The following is a 24697-nucleotide window of genomic DNA, read 5'->3' as shown; positions in this document are numbered from 1 at the left end:
TATAAAATCCACTAAGGATAAATGCAAAACTTAACTATGAATTTATACGGCGGTTTAGGTTTAGATGTGGAGGGTATGGATGGATGGATAGTTGGAAAGTTAGACTGATTGAAAGACACATTTATGGACGGATGAATGTGAAAACAAACCAAATGAAAAACAGATTAATGGATGGATGTGGATGCAGACAGACAGAAAGAAGGATGTATGGGTGGATGTACAGTTGAACTGACCTTAAGACGGATGTGTGGATAGAGAGACAGAAAGACAGATGGACATACCACTATTTTCTATACTTTATTTCTGTTTTTTTTTTTATCTTGATCTTGAAAACAAAAACAAAATGTCCTCCTTTTTGTGGGAACCCTGTACTTCGCTTGAGGAAAGTTTTCAAGCCTCTCATGTGACATTAGAAGTAAACCAGCAGCTCACTTGGGAGACTTGAGGTCCCTGTGGATGATCTTGTGAAGGTGTAGGTAGTTCATGCCGCCGGCGATCCCTGTGGCCCAGTCTACCAGCAGCCTGGGGGTGACCTTCCTCCCAGCCCTCAGCACCTCATACAGCTGGCCCTGGGCGCAGTACTCCATGATGATGCAGTAGCAAGGCGCCTGGGTGCACACCCCTCTGACATGCACAAAACGGGGAACATGTTTTAAAACCAGGATCAGGTAACCGGCAAGAAGTTTTGAGTTTTGAACTGACTTGAAGCTGATGATGTTGGGGTGCTTGAGCTTCCGCAGGTGCTTAATGTCCGTCTCTTTCTGTTCCCGCACCTTCTTGATGGCCACCTCCTCAGAGCGAAACTTGCCCAGGAAGACGGCGCCCTGCGCACCGCTGCCCAGCCACTGCAGCTCGGAAATCTCCTCAAACGGGACCTCCCACATGTCTGCAATGAGGTTAATTACATTTCAAGCTTCTGACACCTGCACTTTGTTACACTGTCCTGTGAGACGACCGACATATTTATATTAATCTTACATAAGATGCACAGAAAAAACTCTGTCAGGTTAGCTGGTAGAAGGAAATATCAGCAATCTACTTAACCAGGTAAAATAGAGATATTTTTTAGACCTTTTCAGACATGTTCAAACTTGTTTTTAAGTTTAAATATCTCTTTTTTTTTTAGGTGGTTTTTGCACCCGATGTTCCGGTAGACATGATTAAATTGCAACATTTGTTACATTTTCACCTGGTGCGGTTCGCTTCCACACTACAGTGTAAAACAAACCAAACCCTTTGAACAACCAGTTCAGCCCCTAACCTTTGGTGGTGCTGCACCAAGAACTTCGAAAGGAAATGACACAAAAACACCAAAGTGTGCAGCATCCTTCCTCACAAAATGTAAGCAAAAATGGTCTGGTGGCATCAAATTTTACCGGTTGTAAGATTTCTCTCTCGTCTTTAGCAAAAGACCACAAGGCATTTCTTCTGCTAGCGCTAGACTTGCACGTTTGTTTTGGTTGTATTTGGCCAGAATGCCTAGCATTGTAGTCCGCTTCCTGCTTTTAGAGCGGTCTCTGGTCTGCTTAGGATTCACATACATATTAGAGCTGCGCCAGAGTTGACTTCAACCGAGCCGAGATCTCAGGCAGACCAGCTTTTCTGATCCACATCAGAATATAATTACATTCACATCTCCTCAAACGAACTGTACTTCCTAGCTAAACTAGAGCTGGATTAAAGTGGACTAAACAGGGTTGGTGTGGATGCATCATTAGAGACAAATCACAAAGGTCTGGAATCATAGTGGATCTAAAATTTCTATACTGCCCTGTTAAAATGCCAGGTTTAATGACATAAATAAATCCAGACCACTATAAATTACATTTTCACAAACTGGGACCACTTCTGTGCAGCATAAGTAACTTACACATGCAGATGAAAACAGCATAAGCTGTGCACAATGAACTTTAAATGACATTCAGGGAGTCACATGCCGCTCTCTCCCCGTTTCGTGCTGCTTTAATATCAGTGAGGATGAGGAGAAGTTATGCTGCCTCACTTTTCAGCTGAACAACGTAAAGCTTCAGCTCGTTTGTGCATATCCTTCAGCCAGCGCATCCAGCCTCTACAGCGAGCCCTGCAGCAAGGTGAGTCTACCTTTGCCCGTGACCTTAATTCTAAATGACAGCAGCACAGCCACGCAGCAGCCTCGTACTAAAGCTGGGGACAGATATTCAGTTACGCTTTTGGTAGTACAAGACAGAACCGTTTGATTGTTTCTCAGAAGAGTTAGAGACAGAAGCCTTTTAATTAAACAGAGAGGGTTTAGTTTGTTCAACCGGACACCGTGCAGGGAGATGAAACCAAAGGCTAACCTTGCTGCTGCAGCTTGTATTCTGTGGAGTAAGTTTTCCCAATGATGTTCCAGACGGGCCGGAGGCAGCCGAACAGCCCCTCCAGGAAGCCCCCCGACCCAGGCCCGGCTCTTTGGAAGTGCAGCTTGATGTCGTCAGGGTGCCGCGGGTGGCTGGGTCTCCCCTCGCCGCTGTGGTCCACAGGACAGTCTCCCTCTCCCATCTGCTCGTCCATGCCGCTCCCACACCCGCCGTGCTCACAGGACGCCGGCGAACCCGCTTCCTCCTGATCCTGCTCCTGCAGCTGGAGTACGCTGTTGTCAAAGTGTCCCCCTTCGCTCCGAGTGGAGTCCACGCTGAGGGCCGTGTTTCCTGGGCTGATGCCCCCCAACATGGAGTCCTCGTCCTGGCCGGGCACGTGCAGGGGAACGGGCAGGTTGGTCGGCGGGGCGAGGTCTGTGATAATCTGAGGAGGTAAAGCAGCAGGCGGGGCCTGAGGAGGCTGGGATTGGGCATTGGGAGAGTTGGATTTCTTCATGGCGTCCCCAACCACAGAGAGCTTAAGCTCCTCTTTCAGCTTCCCCACCAAGAGACTGGGGCAGGAGGTCCAGGAAAGCACCTCTGGGGAGCTGCCCATGGTGTCGTGCATGTGGATGGGCGGCCCAGTTACAGTGGGAGGGATGTGTCCTAACGCACTGGTCTCTCTGGATGCTGAAAATCACCTACAGAATAAAGAGGAAGGAAGAAAACATTTTTTATTAATAAAACCCAAAAAGAGTTTTTACACATAATTACTTCGACCAACTGAAACTTAATCCTCTCATCTTTTATCACAGATCTGTTATTATTTCAGGTGACAAAGTCTAAACGTGACAGAGTGGGAAACTCTTAGAGAGGCTGTAAATCTGTACCTGACAGACAGGAGAGAAAATACAAATTTACCGTCCAGGGAAACTCTTGGCAAACAGTTCAATCAAACCAGCTACACACAGACACAGATAACACTGGGACTTCTCTGGGATCTCTGTGACCGACCAGTAATGGCACAGGAACGATCAAAGGTTGAGACCAAAGACATCTGGCACACACGCCTCCTTCGGTCTGCTGAACCAGCTGTGCTGACCAGAGCTACTGAGGTACCAGAACCACACAAAAAATTGCAGGACTGAAGCAAAACCAGAACTTTACACAATGAGTTTCACCAAAAGCCTTTCTGGATCTTTAAAGAAAATAAATGTTTAAAGATAGAAATCACAGGAAATAACTGAGCTAATAAAACTGGCAACAGAGGTTTCTTCAATGCATGTTAATATTGATTTTTCTTAAATAAAGTACCGTCCATCTGCTCTATTCTTAGAATTTTTTTTATTTTTCCAAATGCAGCTGGTTAGGCTTATTCAGTTAGTTTTTCACACAAATGTATTTAATTTCCTTTTTGTTTTGGGCACATTTGTATCTGACTCCTAAGGACATGTCTAGAGAAGGAATGAATTAATGAAAGAATGAGAGATAATAAAGACAGAATGAAAGAAGCATTCTTTAGAATAAATGGCGAACAGAAGAAGAGACGGATGTAACTACAAAATGTCATCCAGATGGACGCATATAAAGTCGAAAAATCTATCCAAACCAATACGGCCTCGTGTGGAAAGAACATTTCCCTAGACCTAATAACTGGTTGTACCAACAGCTGCCATAACTGGATACAAGCCTTTTATATTGCTGGAGGGTTTTCAAGTAGGAACGGCCTGTTTAAAGTCATGCCACAACATCACAAATGGATCTAAGTCCAAACTTTGACTAAGCCACTCCCAAACGTTTACTTTGGGGGGGGCGGGGGGGGGAGGTTGTAGTCAGAGGTGGAGTTGCTGTTGTGTTTTGGATTATTGTCCTGTTACCTAACCATAAGTGTGTTTGAGGTTACAAACTGCTGACCAGACATTCTCCTTTAGGATTTTCAGGCTGAGAGCAAAATTCAAAGCAAGTCAAGCAGCCCCAGACCATCACACTATCACCACCATGTCTAACTAAATGTGATGTTTTTATACAGAAATGCTGTGTTAGCTAAACAGCAGAGGTAATGTGACACGTACTATTTTTCCAAGTCTTGGGGAACATCAATATGACACACTAAGATTAGCTTATTTCACTTGTTTTGTAATTGGGTGCCGTGCTGCATTGTCCATTTCAACTATTGTACTGGCACAAATAAAATGTTTCAAATAGATTAGCTTGACATGACATGATTTGTTTAAAAGAAGTAACTGTCACACTGTGAAAGAAGAAAAAAAATCCAAAACCACATTGAATTAACAATAATATGAGACAAAAAGCAAATGACACAGTTTGCATTCGTTGTGCTCTTTAACTTAGTGACCTCAGGCCAGATTCATTTGTAAGATTTTATGTGTCTTTTTATTCCCAACACAGCCTCTAGGAGCTGCCAAAAGTGAAAACGCTCAAATGTTATTTTCACGCTGTGGCTTTTAACTCGCCGCAAACTGTGGGTGGATCTTTACACAAAATAGGAAAAAAAAAATGTGTAGCCTAATTAAAGTTTGAATGGGCAGCAGAAAACAGTGGAGAGTTTATGAAATGGATAACAGAAACAAGAGATGAAAGGTTTTAGGGAAGAGACGGAGCTCCAAAGTGGCGTTCAGGACACATATTGTCCAATCAAAACTCTTCTGGAAAGCAACTTCAATTTCTAACCCATGAATTCACTCCTTAGCCTTCAGCAACATTTTTACATGGTTGACTGGAAAAAGAAGACAGCGACACAAAAAAGGAAAAAGAAAAACTTGTAACAAAAAGGTCGTCAAAGGAAAGAAATTTGCTAAAGACTGAAAGTTGACGATTAGTAACCGGTTGAAAAATAGAAAATGGTTATCTTTTTCTGATCAGTGGACAAACCATAACCAAGTGCTACTGACAGAAACCCACTTTGGAATGGAAGATATTGCTGAGTGATGCCTTTCTGATTATCGGTGAGAAGACGCACAGAGATATACGAAGCCCTTTAAAGTGAAACTGTATTTTCCATGAAATGAGCCCGAGAGAGAGTAAGACATCCAGTAGATAACAGGAAGGCTGAACAGAGAACAGCAAAGTTCTTTTTTAAAATCCTTTTAAGCTTCCAACCTCTGTCTCTCCTGGAACATTTTGTGTTTTGGAAATGTTGGCATCTGTTAGAAAATAAATAAAAAAAAAATCTTTATTGATCCCAGAGGAAAATGACATAAGGTAGCTCGGGTAGCCAATCCTGTAGAGGACACTGTTGGTGCAATACTAGCAGTGCTATTATTAATATAAGATGTTAAAAACAATTTTTAAAAAATCAGTTTGATAGCTCCTGATATTCCACACACATTTTATGACTATATCAATTATTAATAATCTAATCATTATTAACAATTTATGTCAGGAAGACTAGAAAAAACATGACATAAATACTGTTCTGATATCTTATACAGCAGATATCCAAGAATTGATTCAAACCAATAACAGCAGCTCGACAACTGAACACAAAATTTTGATCAATACATTTTTAAAAGGACTTAAAATAGACGAGGTAAAGCTCATCCATTAAATGGTGCTGGATTTTTAAACCTCTGCTAATTTGTTCTATTTTGCTTTCAACAACCAGACTTTAAATGGTTTTAATCAAAGTTATTAAAAACTTTTAAAAGGTCTAAAGAAATAGTTGAAAAGACATTCAGAAAGCCTAAATAACTAATAACTAAGTCTATTTAAAAGGAACCCATGAAATACTGACTGCTGGGGGCAAGATATTAACTAATGAACAACAACAAAAGATTTCTGCCCAGCACTGTAGCTGCTGTTAGCATGTTTGTGCAAATCCATGTACTATATCTCTGTGTATCCACTGGGGGTAACCTGAGCGCTGTGAGAGTGTGGCAGCTGCCAGCAGCTCATTTATAATGCAGGCGTTTGCCTAAGCACGCTGCTGAGAGTGCAGGGGAAGGAGAGAACGCTCTCTCAGGTATCCAATAAATCCCTCCCTTCCAAAGCAGAGACAAGCGAGCCGTGCGAGTCGAGGGCCGGAGGTGTAATTCCACCTCGCAGACAATTCTCAGAGCTGGCCTTCTGACGCTGACCCTGAAGCGGGTGGATGTGGTCGGCCGGGCAGCGGCATAAAGACATACTGCAACCTCTGTAGCTGAACTGAAACTCTACAATTATCCCGGCTGATTAATGACCACAGAGCGCAGGTGCCTTCCAACCTTTTATGTCTGTTTCCTGACACCAGGAGGAGGAAAGAAGCCTCTTGCTCCTGTTCATCAATCTCTAATGGAAGACCTCTGAGCCTGATGGAGAGCAGACAGACGGTTTCGTTTACGTAGTCATTTATTTACAGGACTTTCCAAAAGACTTTGTGACTGAGAACAAGGACACATCAACTGCCCCTCTGATGATTAAAATAAAATAGAGTTTTAAAAAAAGATGGATATTGGTTCAGAGGAGGACACAATGCACATCCTAAGCAGGATGAATATTATAGAGAATGAGCCGGATGGGGAGGGACAGAGGGGGGAGAAATTATCAGGAGCTGATCCTTTAATCCCCCCACAGGGCTGCAGCTTGAACAAACACACATCCAGATATATTTTAGTTATTATTTATATAAATTTTTTCTCCCATGAACTCCCTCCTTCATGGTGGGCATATTTTTAATTAGAGATACACTTAACTCAAGGGAGCAGCAGTTATTGTATCCCTCATTATGCATGTGTGTGTGTAGAGCATTTGGTGATGGTGCAGGGGAGGGGATCAGGTTCACACACACACACACACACACACACACACCCCCACACACACACATACACACACACACACACACACACGCCCTGGGAGTGTCTGGCAAGATCCAATAATCCCACTACTCCCAGCAACCCACCGGGGAAGGCAGTTTGTGTTTTTGCAGCAAACGCCTGTGTGTCTGTTGTATCTTTACAAACAGCAGCTGAAACGGCCGGCAAGTATCAACACAAGAGTGGAGACTCTTCGCATCAACAGATGTAACGTTTGTCCTGGTACCCGAGCAGGCAGCAGCCGTCTCATCTGCGTCCCGGTCCTCATTAACAGGAGCCCTGCTGGGAGCCACCCAGGGGGAGAGCCTCCTTTCAGGTGACAGCTGCGCCTCCGACAAAGAACCAATTTAGCCTCCCATCCCACCTCATCATTCACGCGTTACCATGTCGACACTGCATCCATCCCGGCCCTATGCTGGCAGTCACGCTCGATCCCATTCAGCACTCTGGTTTGAAGAGGCTGAAGGCCACATTCATGGAGTCGACAAAACACAGAGTAGAGAAAAATTTGGCTTGAAAAACAGCAATGTGGCCTCTCGAGTGAAACATGCAGCATTTGTTTGGGATTTATCTGCTTTATTGGACTTTGAAAAACAAAAGCAAAATGTACAAATGTCATTGTGTGTTCTGATATTGAGCAGTCACAACTCCAACTATTAACACCTTCTGAATTTTTTTGGAATATTTTACAATGTTTTACAAACACAGCTTTCAATATATTTTATTAGGGTTTTGACAGACCAATATGAAGGAGTATGTAACTGTAAAGAATGGAAGAATACAGTTTCAACAAAAATCTAAAAAGCGTGGATCGAATTCACTTTCAGGGTTGTTTAGTCCAGTTTCCTTCATCTACAATGCAGTGCCGTCAGAGTATGGGTGGGTGATAACGAGTTAGAAATTTATTGCAATATTTTGTGGTACTATTTTGATAATTTCTAACATTATTATTATTATTAATAATAATAATAATAATAATAATAATAATAATAATAATAATAAACACCTTATTACTTCTTTAAAAGATAACTGTACGGCTGTGAGTTCATGGCACAGCATTCATAGTGTCACAAATACAAATGCTATTTTTGAGAAACATTCCCATTTGAAATAGTCTTCTTCAGGACACTACTTACTTAAAGAATTGTGACTTATATCACTAAACTGCAAACAAGAACCGCATTTAATCGTATTTTCAAATGTAATAATATTTCTTGATGCTCTCGTGGAATAAAAAGTGGAGTAGTAACTACTGTCGGTTTTGTTTTTATTTAACACCTCTAACTGAAATTTATTGAGACAATGATAAATCAAAATTGTTACCGTGATAAGAGGTTTTTCATGATAAACGATATGCCCATCCCTACTCCAGAGGTCACCTAATTACTGAACAGGTTGCACCTGAACTGACAGGCTGAGCAAGGAGAGCATTTATTAGAGAAGCAACACAATCACAACAGGAAGAAGGTTTAGTGGTTTGCTGCTACATAGTGTCTCTTCGGTACTAACTATGGCACTACTTGATTTAATAAAACTGTTTCTCTCCCATTATTAAGAACAAAAAAAACTGTCACTGCCACAGCACTGATTGGTTGCGAGAGTTTCAGAGCAGAGGGTCCTCTGGTGGTCAAACAAAGACTTAGAAAATAAAGATGAGATCAGCTGGTTGAGGCCCAGAAATCGCCCACCAACACATCACAACAGAAAATAATGAAAAGAAACAGAGCGCAACAACCCAGACTCTGGAGGAGCTGGATAGATGCACAGCTCAGGTGGGTAAATCTAATCGACATCACAACTGTTTGCTGCAAACTCCACATGTCTGGGTTTGTGCAGCAGTGGCGAGAAGTAAGCTACTGTGGAACGAAAACCATAAGAAGTACAATTTGAAGTTTGACACAGGGGATGTAGGGGAAGACCACATGTTCTGGTCACATGAGACCAGAGCTGAGATGGACAGAGTGAGATCAAACAAATCCATCAGCTATCCAGCAAAGAAGAATAAACAAGTCACAGAGATGTAGAGTCCTTTTCCCAACATCTGAAGCTTATTTCTGGGACAAATACCTGCGCCGCAAAGTTTGTGTCCCGCTTGGGCTCCTCTCCTGAAACAGATGGTGAGAGCTGTGCTGGTCTCCACCGAGCATGTGACAGTCTGCTTTTCTCGGTCATAGTTGAAGAGGTGAACTCTGATATCTGTACTTGTTTCCCCACACTATGGACTGTTCAAGGTCTCTGTTCAGCATGTGAGTAAACAGAGTTATAAAACTCAGTCGACAAACACGAAACTCACAGATGTAAGTCAATGTTCAAGCAGACAAATCTAGTAGATAATTAGAAGTTTATGTGTGAATTAATCAGCGTTGCCCTCTTTAGCCTCACCAAACTGTATGAGGGTGAGAGGAATAATCTGATGGTGTGGGAGCAGCAAATTATTTTTCACAATCTCTCTCAGCTGACATTTTCCTATAATCCTTCTTCCCTCAAATTCTGATGCTCGGCACAATGACCCTCACCTGTTTAGCTGCAGGTTAAGGGGTAGACTGGGGATCAAACAGAAACATGGTCAATGCTTTGGCTTGAGCCCGAGGGAAAAGACCAGGTGGTGATAGTGTGTACAAGTTTGATTTTTGCGTTTCTGGGCAAACGTGAAGAGCAGATGCATCAGATGGGAGTTAAACGAGCCACGTTCTATACCCTCATCGATTCTACGTCATGTCCTGGAGGAATCCTCCAAATGTCTGTCACAGAGAGGCTCTGAATCATTCGCACTCCAAACACACACAAGATCGGTGCCTCAAATAGCCTCAGCTGGTACCAGCCAGAACTGGAAAAAATAAATAACTGGAGAAAACACACGTCAGCTTCATTCTCCAGGCTCTTAGCAAGGCACATCAGCCAGAACACTCAAATACCCACAGGGTAAAATGGGCAACTACAGAAGAGGTAGAAGGGATTTTCGCAGTATACATCATTCAGTACACAAAGGATGCAAAACAAAAAAAAAATACCCTGTATACTTTGTAAAATTAGGACTAATTTAACAAAGTTCTTGACTGTCTCAGTCTTTCACATTTAGAAGAAGTCTGAATGAACCGTTGCAGTGCTAATGTTTTATAATCAGCTGCTCTGTTGAGTTTAGGGTCATTGTTCTGGTGCTGACCCAGTTTTAGCTAAAGACGCTTTGCCAACATGTTGGCAATGACATGAGTCCATGATCGATTAAATGAGCACGGGGTGTGCTGGTCCTGTGGCTGGAAAACAAATCCAAATCATCACTCCACCTCCACCGTGCTTCATAGTCTGTTTGTATTGATGGACTTTGTTAGGCTTTCTCCTTGAGATGTTGTTGTGCAGTAGGTTTTCTATTTTAAGTTTCTCTGATCACTACTTGCTCTGACATTGGGATGAATTTGCTGAGACATTGAATCTTGGAAGGATTGGTAGCCATCAGAAATGCTTTCTACTTGTTAAAAATCTTTCTCACTGCAGAATGATGAACATGAAATGCTAAGAAAGGTTACTAGATCTATTAATGGTGGAAATTGCTTCTCTACAATCACAGTTGATGCTGTCCGTGCTGATAACCTGCATGTAGTTTTCTCCAAACATCAGTACTCTGGTGTCCTAAAGGACAGTGTTCTAGAAAGTCTCATTCAAGCCCAACTCTTTTTGCAATATTATCTTGATAGAAAAGTGACTATTAGCAGGTGAGCCATCCAGCCAATCAAAACTTGTTTAGCCTTTTTCAAACTTGTTCTGTTAAGAACATTAACTTGCTACCTAGGTTAATGAGCTGTAGCTCTTCATTTATGAAATTGTGTAGAGCATTTTTAGTGTTTGACATTGGGATAAATTTGCTGGAGCATCCATTCTTTGGCAGATTGCTTTAACTACATTCTGAAAAAAATGCTAGAGATCAGAACCAAACCCAAATTCAGTTTTTATGCTCCTCTTATCTGGAACAGACTTTCAGTAAACAGGCTATAACCACATTTGTTTCGAGTTGCCATTGATTAACAATAACTGGAAAATCATTAGTTTTAATTTGGATTGCAAATTTTCATTACTTGTCTTTATTTTGCCACTGCAAAGCAATGAGGTTTCCTGTTTATTGTGTTATGTTTTTATCATGTAAAGCATTTTGAATTACCTTGCTGCTGAAAATGTGCAGTACAAATAAACTTAATTTGACTAGAAAATGGAATATGGAATGAAGTGGAAATACAAACATCATCTTCTAATTTATTTTTCTCATACTTATCCGGAATGGAAAAACACCGATACAAGAAGTTTGCAATCAACTTTTTTTGGGTCAAGAAGCAGTTTTATTCCCGGTAGCTAATGACAAAATAAGCTCTCTGTAATCGGATTCTGTCATACAGATGCTTTCATACAGAATTTATTAAGAGATAATAAGAAATCAAGGCCAACAAAGTGATGGTGGAAAGAATATGTCAGAAGAAAAGCAGAATGCAAGAGGAAGACGAAAACAGAAAAATATGAATGAAAAACCTGACCAGTTTTCTGCAGCTACTAAGGCCGCCAGCGGCACGATACTGTACCGACTGAGCTCTAATGGGAAAGCCTCCCAGAGCAACAACAAAGGGCACAAGAGGAGCCGGCTCCATGTGAACTAGGCCCGTCTGCCCTACACGACCAAGAGAGAACAAGCACGCTTACACACACACACACACACGCACACACACACACACACACACAAAACACTGCAACACCAGAGCAGCTGCTGCCACAACAACTCCCCTTGTGCTCTTTTAGTGGGACGGTCTGCCTGGCCCGCTAACAACAAGGACAGAGACAGACAAACATGCATATTGCAGGAGACTCACTGTGACTGACACCATTTTTTTTATTCAGATGGATGCAATATGGAAAGCCACAAAGCTAAAGAGCAGAAAAATGGGTCATGTGAGTCCAGTGGGACCAGCAGGAAATCTGGAAATCAATATACATTAGTGCTCCTAGTGGTTCCAAGCTTTCTATGATCCCTGATCAGCCTTAAACATGTATGTTATTCTAAAATGTAAAGCAGCTGAGAAGTCAGACTGCATAGATAGGATTCTGGCTATATTTAAAAAAATAAAAAAAAAATGGACGAATGGATCTGCTCCACCCCTCCTCTTCCTCTCCTCTAAAGCCAAACCGCTGGCTATTCATCCTCCACAGTTATATAAACATGCTTAGTAGCAGAGGACAGAGGTAGGCACTCTGAGCTTTCCAGCTGCCAAGTAAATTAAGAGATTGGTGAAGATGCAAACAGGGGGAGGCAAGTCAAAGATGAAAAAAAAAGCAGGCAAAGTGGGTCAATTTGGGTTAAACAAGACATTCTTGATGATACTAGTACCAGAAAATCTGGGGAAAATCTGGTGCCATTAATGAAAAAACAAAGGTGAGGTGGGGGGTGGTGGGGGTGAGTGTCGCTTTAACCTACATCACCTGTCCTTCAGAGGGCATGAATAACACTGCATCAAAAAGCAGCAGCAGCGTCACTGCTGAGCCTAAAATAGATCATGCACGCACCGACGCACGACTGCTCAACACACTCCTGCAGCACTACTGCTGAACACACACTAAAAACCTGAGACATATGCAAAAAACTCTCAACTACACACAAGAAAACACTGCTTTTGTACGCATATTTGACAAAAGATAAACCCCAAATCAGTGAAAAAAAAAGGAGAAGCAGCCCCACATTACAGAGACGCACATGAGAAGGTTACTCACCGGAGACACGGCTCAGATTCATGGTCCCGTCTCCGCTCTGAAGCAGGGACGGAGGACGGTTATAAACCCCCGGAGAGGACGGCTGAAGACGACAAAGACGCGAGGGAGAAATGGCCAGAAAGAGACAGAGGGGAAAACAGGCAGGCATCCCTGTGACTCGCGCAGCACCTGGGCTGTGAGTGGGTGTGCGGTGTGAACCGTCTCGGTGTCGCTGAGGACCTGCTCACGTCACGCTTTTCATGAATGGAGGTGTCTGACGCAGCAGAGGACGCGGCTCAGAGAGGAGGAGGGATGAAGCGGGGATTCGTGGGTGGAGCAAAGAGGGATGAAATGAAAGCAGAGGCGAGGAGGCGGAGGAGGATGCGGCGGGGAGGAGGTGGGTCGGGCATATTTCAAAGCAGCACTAGCTGGAAACAGCAGGTTGGGCTGCGGTGTTGCCTCTGTATGTAGGACAAACCGTTTCTTCTCAAAAGAAAATCCGTTTGGGCCAAAATCGGTAATCACTTTTTTTGCCCAAGCCGACTCTGACCCACGGCTGCGGGTTGCACGATGCAAAATGAAACATCAGAGTGTGCAGTCTGTCAAAACAATACATTTTGTTTCACAGTCACGTGTGGCTGAAGCATAAAAATACCCTCTGTAGCTCTGAGAGATGAATAAGGCAGCAACACATTGTCTTTATTCTCAGTGAGATAGAGAGAAATTTTTTTGTATGCATAAAGCCAAAAGATAAACGTTATGTTTTAGTAATCTGAGACCACAGAGAGAATATCAGCTGTAAAACAAGATCACTAAAATTAGATAAATGATCTTCAGTTAAAAATGTAAACATTTTTATGTAGATGGAAGCAAGATGAGGGCTGCTAAGATTTGAAGCATTTCAGAATGGATTTTATCTGAAAGATTTCAAAATATCTGTAGTTTTAGGTAAACGTAAAAATAAAATAACTCTATTCTTGTAAGCATTTTATACAAATGCTATTTTATGAAACATTAAAACATTGCTGCTTGCATTTCTGCATTTCTACTAGTAAGAAAAAGAAAACTTTAGAAATCTAAAGTTGCTGACATGTTAGTCCAGTTGGCAGTAAAATTTTCTTATTTTAGGGTTTAAGAGGGCTTATTGCAAATATAATTTCAACTTTGAAAGACTGCAAAGAAAGAAGAAAGAAATCTAAAGGTCATAATGTCAAAATCAGATGAATTCCTCTCAAAAGGTCACATCTCTGGTTTTCTTCTCCAATGTCAACACATTCTCTCCAGATGAACTTTACTAACATCCACTGCCAGCTTCTTATCTCGCTGTGTGTCTGAAGGTGTGTGCAGTGTGTACTGACCTGTCGGGTGGTTCATGAGCATCTCAGAGATCTGCACAGTGGGATCCGGTCTCGGGCTCGACGCCTTCTGGCTGCTCACCTGTGAGCAAACACAAAGAATGGAGCTCATAAGGCGATGGGTTAAATTAAGCTAGAAGTGCTAAGAGGGAGTGCCCAAGACAAAAGGAAGTGGTAGAGATTATAAACTAGCTGACTGAGAGCGTGAGAGGAACAGATGCTCCCCCTGGAGCTCCTGTTTCAGGCCCTAGTCCTCATGGGAGGGGAGAGGCGGGGTGGGGCAGCAGGAATGTAATGATGCACGGAGCGTTATGGGGGTGTTGGGATCTGGGAGCACTATTGTCCGGGGTCGATCCTCGGGCCACGCCCCACCGGGAGGGGGACCCTACCAGAGGAGGAGGGCGCGTATCCCGGGGCGGCGTGCTGGCTGAAGCGTCCAAAGCGACAAGAAAAGGCGTGAAATGGCCTTCAAAAGAGTCACAGTGCAGATGGCCGTGGACGTAGAATGTTTGGAGTCACCACTTTAGAAATCTTAAAATGTCGCTTATTAAATGTGTATTTAAAGCCATTTCAGAGAAAGTACAAAGGACAGTGGAAGAAGATCCCTGCATACATAAAGTGCAGCAGGGTATTTCCCCCCCGCAAAAAAAAAGAGCTCTGATTAAATATTGACAAAGTGAGGAAGAAGTTCTCGACATGCATGCAGGAGAGGAATTTTAATATCCGATCTGTTTGCTCAGCGAGAACGTCGAGCCCAGCTCAGAAGCCGAGGCTCCGAAGTCCAAGCTGATCATAAGAGCTGCATGTCAACGTGGGCAAAAACAAACAAACAGTAAACTACACCAAAATACAGAAACCACCACCATAGATTAAATAAGACAGTTCTAAAGCAAGTGATAACATTAGAAAAATTCCAGATGCTTCTATAAATCTCAAGACAAATTCAAAAAACTCTAAAAATAATTTTAAAAAATAAGGAATTTTCACAATATGTGTTTCACTTAAGAAATTTACATAATGATAAACATTTAATTCAGACAAAAAAGATGAATGTGTGACTCAGCCAAACGGGCAGGCTTTGGTAGGTTGGTTTTACAACTTACATAAAAAATGTAGCAACAAAGTAGGTCTGAATCATTTTCCACTAAGTCCCTTTGTTCTTGTGGGGGTTTTTTAAGCTAAAAGTTTCATAACCTAAAAATGTTCTCCAGTTTTGTTCCTGCAAACTGTAGACAAAAAGTGATCAGAGCTATCTGTCTTCTGTATGCAGCTCCTTTTTGGGCTGTGACTGCTCACTGCAGGTCAGATGGCTGAAAAAAGCCAACTATATTTCCCTCATTCACAAAAAAACAAAAAAAAAAAACAATCAGGACAAATTAAGCAGCTAAAAAAAAAAATCAGCTTTTTATACCTGTGTTATTCTGTAAAATAAGCCTTCAAACCAACTGGTTGTGTACATATTTGACTGTAATAATCAATATTTCATTAAATCTTTTGCAGCAGTATGAACGAACAATTGTTGCTTTTTTGCCTAAAATAAGAACAATAAAAACATATTGCAAATTTTTTGCCTCGATTTTTTGTGTAAGTGTTGTGATACTGTAAGATTTTCACTCAAGATTATCCGTATGTGAGAATCTCATACGATCATATGTTTGCTACAAAAATATAAAAACAAGACTTTGCTTTCAGAGAATCCTTCCCATAAAAAAACTACACCTTAAATCTCAAACATTTCCACAAATACAATAAAAAGCAAAAAGACTAGGCGGCAAACAAAACAAAACAAAAAAATTGTTTAAAGCCACAACTTTAAACCCATTAAGTTAGAGTGACACCAAGCAAAGCTCTGCTGAAACTGTATTTTATTTTCTCATTGTGACACATAACCACCTCCAAAGCATTGTAGCAAACCACGTGAACCCCCCGCCCCACTCACTGATGATAAAATCCTTCACAATGAGACAATGCGCGTCGACATGCCAAACAAACTGCTTAGGAACGGCTCGGGGAAGATGACAAAGAGCCGTTGAGTTGGCCTCTGAACGCCGAGCCGCTCTGGCTTCGCTGCTGTTTCAAGGCTGGAATGAGTGACTGTATGAGGGGGCGAATGCTTTTCACACTTTTAATGTAGCAGATGTTTAGTGTACGTGCATGTTTGAAATGGTGAGCGAAAGCTGAATTCAAACACAACTATTACAAAAAAAAAAGAAGAAATCCCTCGAAACGTAATAAACTGAGACAATTGTACATCTATTATGATTACAATTAAAAGTTTTAATCCAGTTTTAGTAGAAATAAGCTTTTCTCATTTTTTTTTTTTCCTGGAGCGAGATAAGCAGCTTTCTTGCTTTTTTCATCACAGCCTCTTCCAGGCTCTTATTGCAGGACGTTCCCTAGGAATATTTAGAATATAGAAAAAAGCTAATTTCTGTACAACATACTGAAATAATTACAGCACAGATAATTACACTCAGGACTATTCCTACTAACCTACATGTAATATTTACTTAGTTATGCACTATTTACATGCCTGACGATTTTATTATTACAAAAAAGCCTATCTAATTGTATTTCTTCTTGATTACTTGAATGACATGTTTTCTTGCATTTCCAATTTTTAAGTTTGGTTAAGAGAAATGGGAATCAGAGTCAGGTCATATTACAACCATAGGGAAATGTGATGTCAACAAATAATATGTGTCTGGATAGTGTCATTAATTTAAAATAGCAAAGTATAAAATAAAAATAAAAGTAAAAAAAAAAAATCAATGGCTTTTATTTCCTAGGAATTTATAGAGGCATCAACAAATGTGGAATCAGTGATTTTGGTACAAATTTATTTCCACTCCTGAATGAATGCAATCGAAAATTAAACGAAAGTAAAGCATAAAGAATCAAAAGTATACTTTATGCCTTATATTTTTTTAACAAACATTGAATGAACTTCTTACCACTCTTAAAATTGTATTACTACTTTAAATAAAAAGAAGCATTATCAGATCACAAGGTTACTTTAAACCTAAATCTGTCAGGGATATGAATAATTTTGGGCTTATGAGTATACGACCAGTTCAACTTCAGAAAGGGGGAAATTATTGGTGAGTCAGGTCCTCATATGCACTCAATGAAGTTATTACAATCCATAACTTTTTATTTTAAAGAAAAATTACATTTTAAACCGTATTTATGTTGAAAATTAGGAAAAATATTAGTAAAAAAGGTTAAAAAAAAAATAAATAACCTAAATCCTAAACAAGACCGCAACATTACAGACTAGACATTAAAAAAGTTAATTTGATTCTTTTTCGGATTATAATGTTCAGAATTTTATTATTTTATTTCTCACAACAATTATGAGGTTTTTAATTTAATTACTGGAAATACCCTGCCCATTCTGAACTACTTAAATACACAATTTCTAGCATTTGAGTCTACTGGTAAAGTTTAAATTACAAAAAAAAAGAAAAAAAGAAAACGGCACAAAAGCAAAATACTAAAATATTGTTGCAGGAAATATTCAAAACAGAAAAATCAAAACTAAAGTAATGAATAGCAGACATCAGCTATGTTTGCTTTTGCTTTTATTAAGTCAACACAAATCAACATTTCTAAAATAAAAAGGATCTCAAACGTACCTTTTGAGGAATAATTCAGAGCTGCCTGGCTCAGCATGAGCAATAATAAAAGATCACAGCTTGAGAAAGTAGGGCTAGGGCAACTGATTACATAATAATATACTTTGCTCCTCGATGTTTGGAAAGTTGTTTTTTGTGCTCCGTGAGATAAACAGCGAGGTTTCTATGAAGATCTCCAAAACAAAAATCAAAAGAAGAATCTGACCTCTGTTTCTCAATCTGCCTCATTTCTCCGATTGCAAAACGTCTCCATCTCAGCCTCCAGCATCTGCGGCCCCGACGTGCTCCATGTGCCCCGGCTTCACAACCAATCGCAGCAGAGCTGTAAGCCACACTGACCGGGCTCCGTTATACACACTCATTACTATTTCACCGGCAGCGGAACAGCAGCATTGACAGCTCCTGTGTCCCCTTCATTAATAAGAGACAAAGCAGCATCGCACACAGAAGCTTTCAGCGGCTTACCTTTCCAATCTGCCAGCACAGGCGCAGGCAAGGGCCCAGATACAGACGCTGTGGCATGCACACACGTCTATGATTACTGACAAATACACAGTACTGCAAGGATTGTTAGCTACAAGCCTGCAATACAATGACGGGGTGTTTACTGATTATTTCAAGGTGAGTAATTTAGGACCTGAAATTCAATTATGGCTTTTAGATAAAGAGAAAACAAAAACAATTACAGTGACGTCCAACAAAACAGAGGCCAAAAACAGTGTATTGCTAAAAACGGTTAAAACTTGAACCCTTTAGTTTAAAATCTAATTACTACTAATAATAATCACTGGGATACATATTACTAATCTGTTTTGTCACATTATAACCACAAACTAATGGATTGCATGGTGTTTTTATTTAATCAATCATCACAAAACAGCACATAGTGATAAAGGAGAACAAATCATCATATTTCCCATAACAAGTGGCTGCCAACACCATGTATCATTACCACTGTTAGTACACTTAGTTTTGTACATGTAGTCCAATTCATGAAGGTGAAAATGTTTAATTTCTGCCTGATTTAATTGTTGTTTTCCCTTCTGTGGCTTGTGGTAAATTATAAACGAGACTTCTTATGGCTTTTTTCCTCATCATTCTTCCATAAATTGCAAAACTAATAGTTGCCGTGTCTCTAGATTTTCTTTTACATTCTTCAGCAAAATGTTAAGTTTTAATCAGTGCTACATTATTTTAGCAACACACATTTGACCATGGAAATGTGAAATCTCCAACATTATCTCGACTCAACCTACTTTCCAAACCTCAAATGATTATTTTTGTATTTCCAGTGAGTGTACTAAAGGCATTAACATACTCAGACGTTTGAACAGGAAGTTATGCTTTTCTGGAATATAACATGAAAAGTCACGAGTGACAGAACAAGTAAGAAATGAAAAGACATTTAGAAGGGCTGCTATCTACTATAAATCTCACATAATATTTCCCTGTCATAGTTTAGATATTCTAGGCTCTTTCTTCTCATTGAAAGTAAAAAAAACAACATACTTCTGTGTAAATAGCAGTAAATGTAACAAAAATAAATACAAAAAACCCTAATCTTTAAGTACATAATGAAATATTATTTCTACAAAAAAAGAAAGCAAAGATCAGCTTACAATAAACACATATCATGATAATGTGTAAACTTTGTAAAAGTCGGTGTGACTTAACTTATTTTTTTTTCTTTTTTCTTATTTTTTTTTCCTATGTTTTTATTTTGCAGGCAGCTTTTTTTTTACTGGAATATAATTTAGACGCCTTTTTCACTTAATTGAGTGTCACTATATTTTTAGGTTGATTGCTTTGATTAAAGATATAAAATCTGTGCTTATAAAGCAAGAGGACTAATTTATGATATAATAAATACCAGTATGATTTGTTGCTTTTTGTATTCCCAGTCTGCACTGTAACTTAATAACAGCACAAGCAAACATTGTAAACAGACAGAGGCTGCATATTTCTGTTTGTACAACCAATTTAATTAAGATAAATCCTTTTTCAAGGGGCTAGTAAAAAAGTGTATTATTGCAACTATCACCGCTCTCTCTGTTAGAATTTGAGTTAAAATCAACATTTTCAGGAGTTTCCCAGCTGATGTTCCCAGAAGATCAAGTAATGTTCTGACGTCACGAGCAAACCTCATTGGCTACAATGTGAATTATTTTGCACGCAAACCCAGGTGATTGTTTGGTTTTACATAAACAAAGCAAGTTCTGCCCACAACAACTGCTGACGTTGGGAGACAGATAATACTTGAGAGATTACGGTGCTGAGCCCACCAACATCTCATCCACTGACCAATCTGCACTGAGGGGAAATTACATAATAACCGCTCCACAGCCCCTGCGGGATTCATCCAGCAGCACTACAACAATCCATATCCTCATTTCCTCTTTATGTTCAGGAGCAAACAGAAGAGGAGCAGCAGGCACAAAGCGTGTTTCAACTACCCTTCCTCTCAAACGCGTGCGCCTGCTAATCCTGAGCGTGATTTAGCAGATTATGTGCAGATTCATAAAGCCGAGCACAGAGGCCAGCCAAAGCTGTCCAGTCCTCTTCCTTTTAATAAAGAAGAGAATAAGAAAGATGTGGGGAATGTGAACATATGTACCCCTTGGACCTTGGAGTCGTGGTCATCATGACATTATATTAGTGGGACTGGGGAAGGATGGTGCTGAAGCACATGGACAAAGCAATAAACACAAATGCACAAAGACAAGGGAGGACTCCGGGGCAGAGATGCAAAGTACAGTATGAGCCGAGGTCACCAGGACATGTGCACCAGTTTCTCAGTCATGTGCTGTACATAAGAACATTTTATTCTGCTTTTATAACCTGGACAAAATCCGTTAGTGGTCTTCAGAAACTTTAACATCACTAGAAATAAAGTGGAATACCGAGGACCAGCCTATCTGTGCTTAAAACCACTCTCCATCTGTGAAGGTAACCTTACAGCAGCTACACAGGAAAAAAATAAAGACGCAAGTGTCCACTGAGAGTTTTCCAAACCTCTCAGCTTTCAACACACAAACTTATCATAGCAGAGGCTAGCGGCTCCCACTGTCAGTCCGAATAAACAAACAGCACTAATGAGCCCATTAAACAAAGACAGGAAGACGAGACAAACAGCCTCAACAACTATCATGGGCTCATTGCTTGTTTTTTGTTTGATTCTAGAAACTTGCACATGTGCAGTGTTGGCAAAGAGACAGGATGAAGGACGATGAGATAAAAACAAATAAGTTAAAGCAGTTCACAAAAGTTGATGATGATTGGTTGTACCCTCAAAAGCAGTAGAGATGACTAAGACTTTCTTCAGTAGTTTAAGGCCGGGTTCAACTTTGCTGATAAGGTATATTTGATGAGAAAGATATTAATATAGGCAGTTCTAAGCATTTCTAAAGGGGGTCCCAAAAATTCACAGATTTAAGTTATTTGTGGCTAGCTGCCCCACACGGGGTCCATTGTAATATGATTTAATTAGTTGATGGAGAAAATAATTTCAAACACCCAAATTTCCTATAATCCCTATAATAATAGTTCAATTTTGCATGGGCAGTACTTGCCCATGCTTAGTCCTAAATAGTCCTGACAACCACGGCTTTAGTGCACGTACAGCAACACGACTGGCCGAGTTTACAATAGAAGAGTCAGAACTGGGATGCTGCTACAAAAATACATAACAAAAATTTGCCATGCTCTTATCTGTAATTTAAGAAGCAATGACATTTGTTCTCTGATGTGGAGATCAACCAGCATATGAAACACTTAAAATAAAGCTTTTGGATTTTTTTTTTTAAAAAAGAAATTAGACTATATCAAGCGCCAATGTGGGCTTTAGGATTCCTTAGACCAAAAGTCAAAAACATGAAGGTGATCGCTTCAAAAACATGTTTCATACGGGCAGTCCGTGGAATCAAAACAAAACGTGTCTAATAACATTTTATGAATAATTAATACTTATCTGCTCCCGCTGCAGTTTTTCTTGCCACATGGTGCAGCACCTTACTCGACTAATTATCCGAGCTACATCAGGCGACCATTACTCACACATACATAAGCATGCGTTATGGTTGTGATCTATGAATAACAACATCCCTGCTGTTTATGTCCCCCGTTCCAAAGACGCACACGTCCGAGGTCAGGGCTACTCCAATCCAGCTTGTATGACTCTGGTTTTTGCTCCTCCACTCGTGTGTGTTAATTTGCTCCCCATGAGGCGCTCCAGGCGCCTCATGGGTGGTAATTATAGAAGCCGGCTAGCACAAATACCACGAGAGAAGAGTATATTTAAAACTGAGCGGCGCATGAATACAGTATTTCTGAACACAAAGAATACAACGAAGAAAAAAGGTATTACGGTAAAGGCTTTTAAAGCTTCGTTTAGATATGCAGAGTTCATCTAAGCCCCTCATAGCCACAACTGTAATACCCCTACCCAAATATAAAAGGATGTAGAGCTTAACCCAGTTCTTAACAAAATCCCAGTCCTCAAACAGGCTGACCAGCAAGCCTGTGTCCAGGACAGTTTCTCTCCAAGTTAAAAGAGAAGACCAGAAAATAGACGATCTTTAATTCCCTGACCTCTCTGAGATGACATTACCGGCATTTACTGATCTGATAAAGATGTGAGGAGTGATGAGAGGAGCCGGCCCTGCATGGAGAGCTGAGGATGCGGATGGAGGCAGGGCCTGTGGAGCGGCTCAGACGAAGTCATTATCGAAATGTCAGTCAGCAGGAAGGAAAAGAGGAGACGGCCTGAGGGAAGCAGAGGAAGTGAGGAAGAGGACGGACTTACAAAAAGAGGGGAAAGACTTTCGCTTTCATTCTTCAGCCCAGCTTTTGTCATTTGGTTGTTTTCCACTCACTGATTCTACAAAGGCTGCGAGCATCATGAACACTCAGCACATCTGGGCTATTTATAACAGCTGTGAGGCCACAGTTTACCAGATATGCCAACATAATGCCAGATTTTTAAAGACAATTTTAATTATTTCAACAGCAGTGTTTCTTTGGAGTGCAGTGATGCACTTTTAACTTTCATTTCGAACAGTGACAATATTGTGGTTAGGAAACTAGAGAAGCAGCCATGAGGTCAATAGTTAATCTGGAGAAGATGCGACTACAGATTACTGTACTCGGGGAAAAACCCTTACCAGCACAGTACTTTGCTGTGCATGCCAAGAAGAACGCCAACGATGAAAGAAAAAAAGACACATTTGAAAATTGTCAAGACCTTCGGAGGACACAGCACCTGTGTAAAAGATTCTTTGGCCAAATGAGACCAAATTTATCTGGTTTAACCTGAAGCATACAGCCAGAGCGACAAAGGAATAGAGTATATTCTCTAAGTCTAACAATGCTTTAGAGTGGCCCAGTCAAAACCTTAGGCTAAAATCCAATTAAGAAATGGAGGCACGGCTTGAGAAATATTCCCACAAGACACTTTCAATCCAATGTGAAGGAGCTTAAAACACTTTCCAAGGAAGAACAGGCACAGATTTCAGTCTCCAGACATGCAAAGCCGTTAGATCTCCAGTTATAATTGCAGTAAAAGGTGGTTCTACGAAGCATTAATTCAAGAAGGCTGAACACAACTGCCCACCCCATTTATCAGATTGTATTTGTAAAGAAAAAAAAAACTGTTTTCCTTCAATGTGCAACTGTGTGTTGTTCACATAAAACCCCAATAAAATACAACAAAGTTTAGATGCTTTCCAAAAATGTGAAAGAATTTGAAGTAAAATAACACAATGTAAACACATGACCTTCTAGAATCAAAGCAACAATGAACGAACCTGGCAAAAAAGAAGATAAAAAAATACAACCTTAAAGATTATCTTTAATCCAACCTTTTATTTGTTAATTACCAGTCATTTTAAATGTACCAAATCTCGTATTGAATCAACATGTCACACCCGCAGCTCACACGACAGAGTCTACACCAACTCGAGTTGAACTCGCACACCAGTGTTTTCAGTTAATCCTGCTTTAATCTCTTTAAATACAAATCTGCAAATGAATAACCGATTTACGGTAACAGAGGCTCTCTGGTTTCTATTTGTAGTCCAAGCAGACCTGGCAGATTAGATTTCAGCGTGCTCGGGTTGCATGCAAATCCAAATGCATTCAGTGTATCCTAATTTTTACACATTGCAAAAAAAAACAAACAAACATCTATTTGCTTGGATATTGGTTTTTCAAACTTTACCATAAAAGCCCAAACCTATTGCAGCTGAGATGTGACCGTGAAACTGATGGTTCACAGATTTCATAGAACCTTGTATGAGAATCCAGATTATCAAAGGAGGAATGAAGAAGTTTCAGACCCCTAACCATACACAATCAAAATAAATCACTCTCATAAAAAAATCACATTTAGCCACATAAAACACAGCCTGACGGAGCACGGCTACATAACGTGACCTAAAATGGGCCAGGCAACAATCCAGAACTTGGATTAAAGAGATCAGACCAGCTGCAAGGCTGCACTGCTCCTGCTGCTACACATGTCAATTACATTAATACAGCTTCCTGTCCGGATGCCAGCATCAGCACCGCACTGATGCTTCTGCTGACGCTCAGGACTCAGCTGCACAGATGTGCAGGTGTTCTCGAAATCAGTGCCACGTTGCTGCAGCAACATCTCCATCCAAGGTGGCCGACTTATTCAAGAAGACGGGATTCTTCTTATCCTCTAAAGAAAGGATAAAACCAATGGGCATTCTTTATTTTTCTCATTGTGATGTAATACCCTGAAAAGGCTGAGTATGAGTTAGTCCACCTAAAGATTGGATAGAAGAAGTCTGGAATGGAAACATAAATTTTCATGTTTTCACAAAATCACA

The 24697-nt window shown here is 40.5% G+C and overlaps 1 protein-coding gene across 2 annotated transcripts in view; it reads right to left on the bottom strand.

Annotated features, from left to right (window-relative positions):
• The window catches only part of map3k13 (mitogen-activated protein kinase kinase kinase 13), a 38934-nt gene that overhangs the window by 9650 nt on the left and 4587 nt on the right, over positions 1-24697 (bottom strand). The window contains exons 2-5 of one of the 2 annotated variants that reach the window (XM_007577586.2): positions 14212-14290; positions 2319-3019; positions 703-886; positions 433-624 (exon numbers count right to left, since the gene is read on the bottom strand). In XM_007577586.2, the coding sequence (XP_007577648.1) occupies positions 433-624; positions 703-886; positions 2319-2946 (1004 nt within the window). In that variant the 5' untranslated portion in view covers positions 2947-3019; positions 14212-14290. Of the gene's footprint in view, positions 1-432; positions 625-702; positions 887-2318; positions 3020-12874; positions 13187-14211; positions 14291-24697 lie in introns of those variants that run through there. The other variant, XM_016663811.1, reaches the window with a different exon arrangement.

This window comes from Poecilia formosa, unplaced genomic scaffold (assembly GCF_000485575.1).
Source record: "Poecilia formosa unplaced genomic scaffold, Poecilia_formosa-5.1.2 Scaffold447, whole genome shotgun sequence".
In the NCBI taxonomy this organism is placed as follows: Eukaryota; Metazoa; Chordata; class Actinopteri; order Cyprinodontiformes; family Poeciliidae; genus Poecilia; species Poecilia formosa.
Note: the sequence above shows the minus strand (reverse complement) of the source record. Positions and strands in the feature narration are given on the sequence as shown.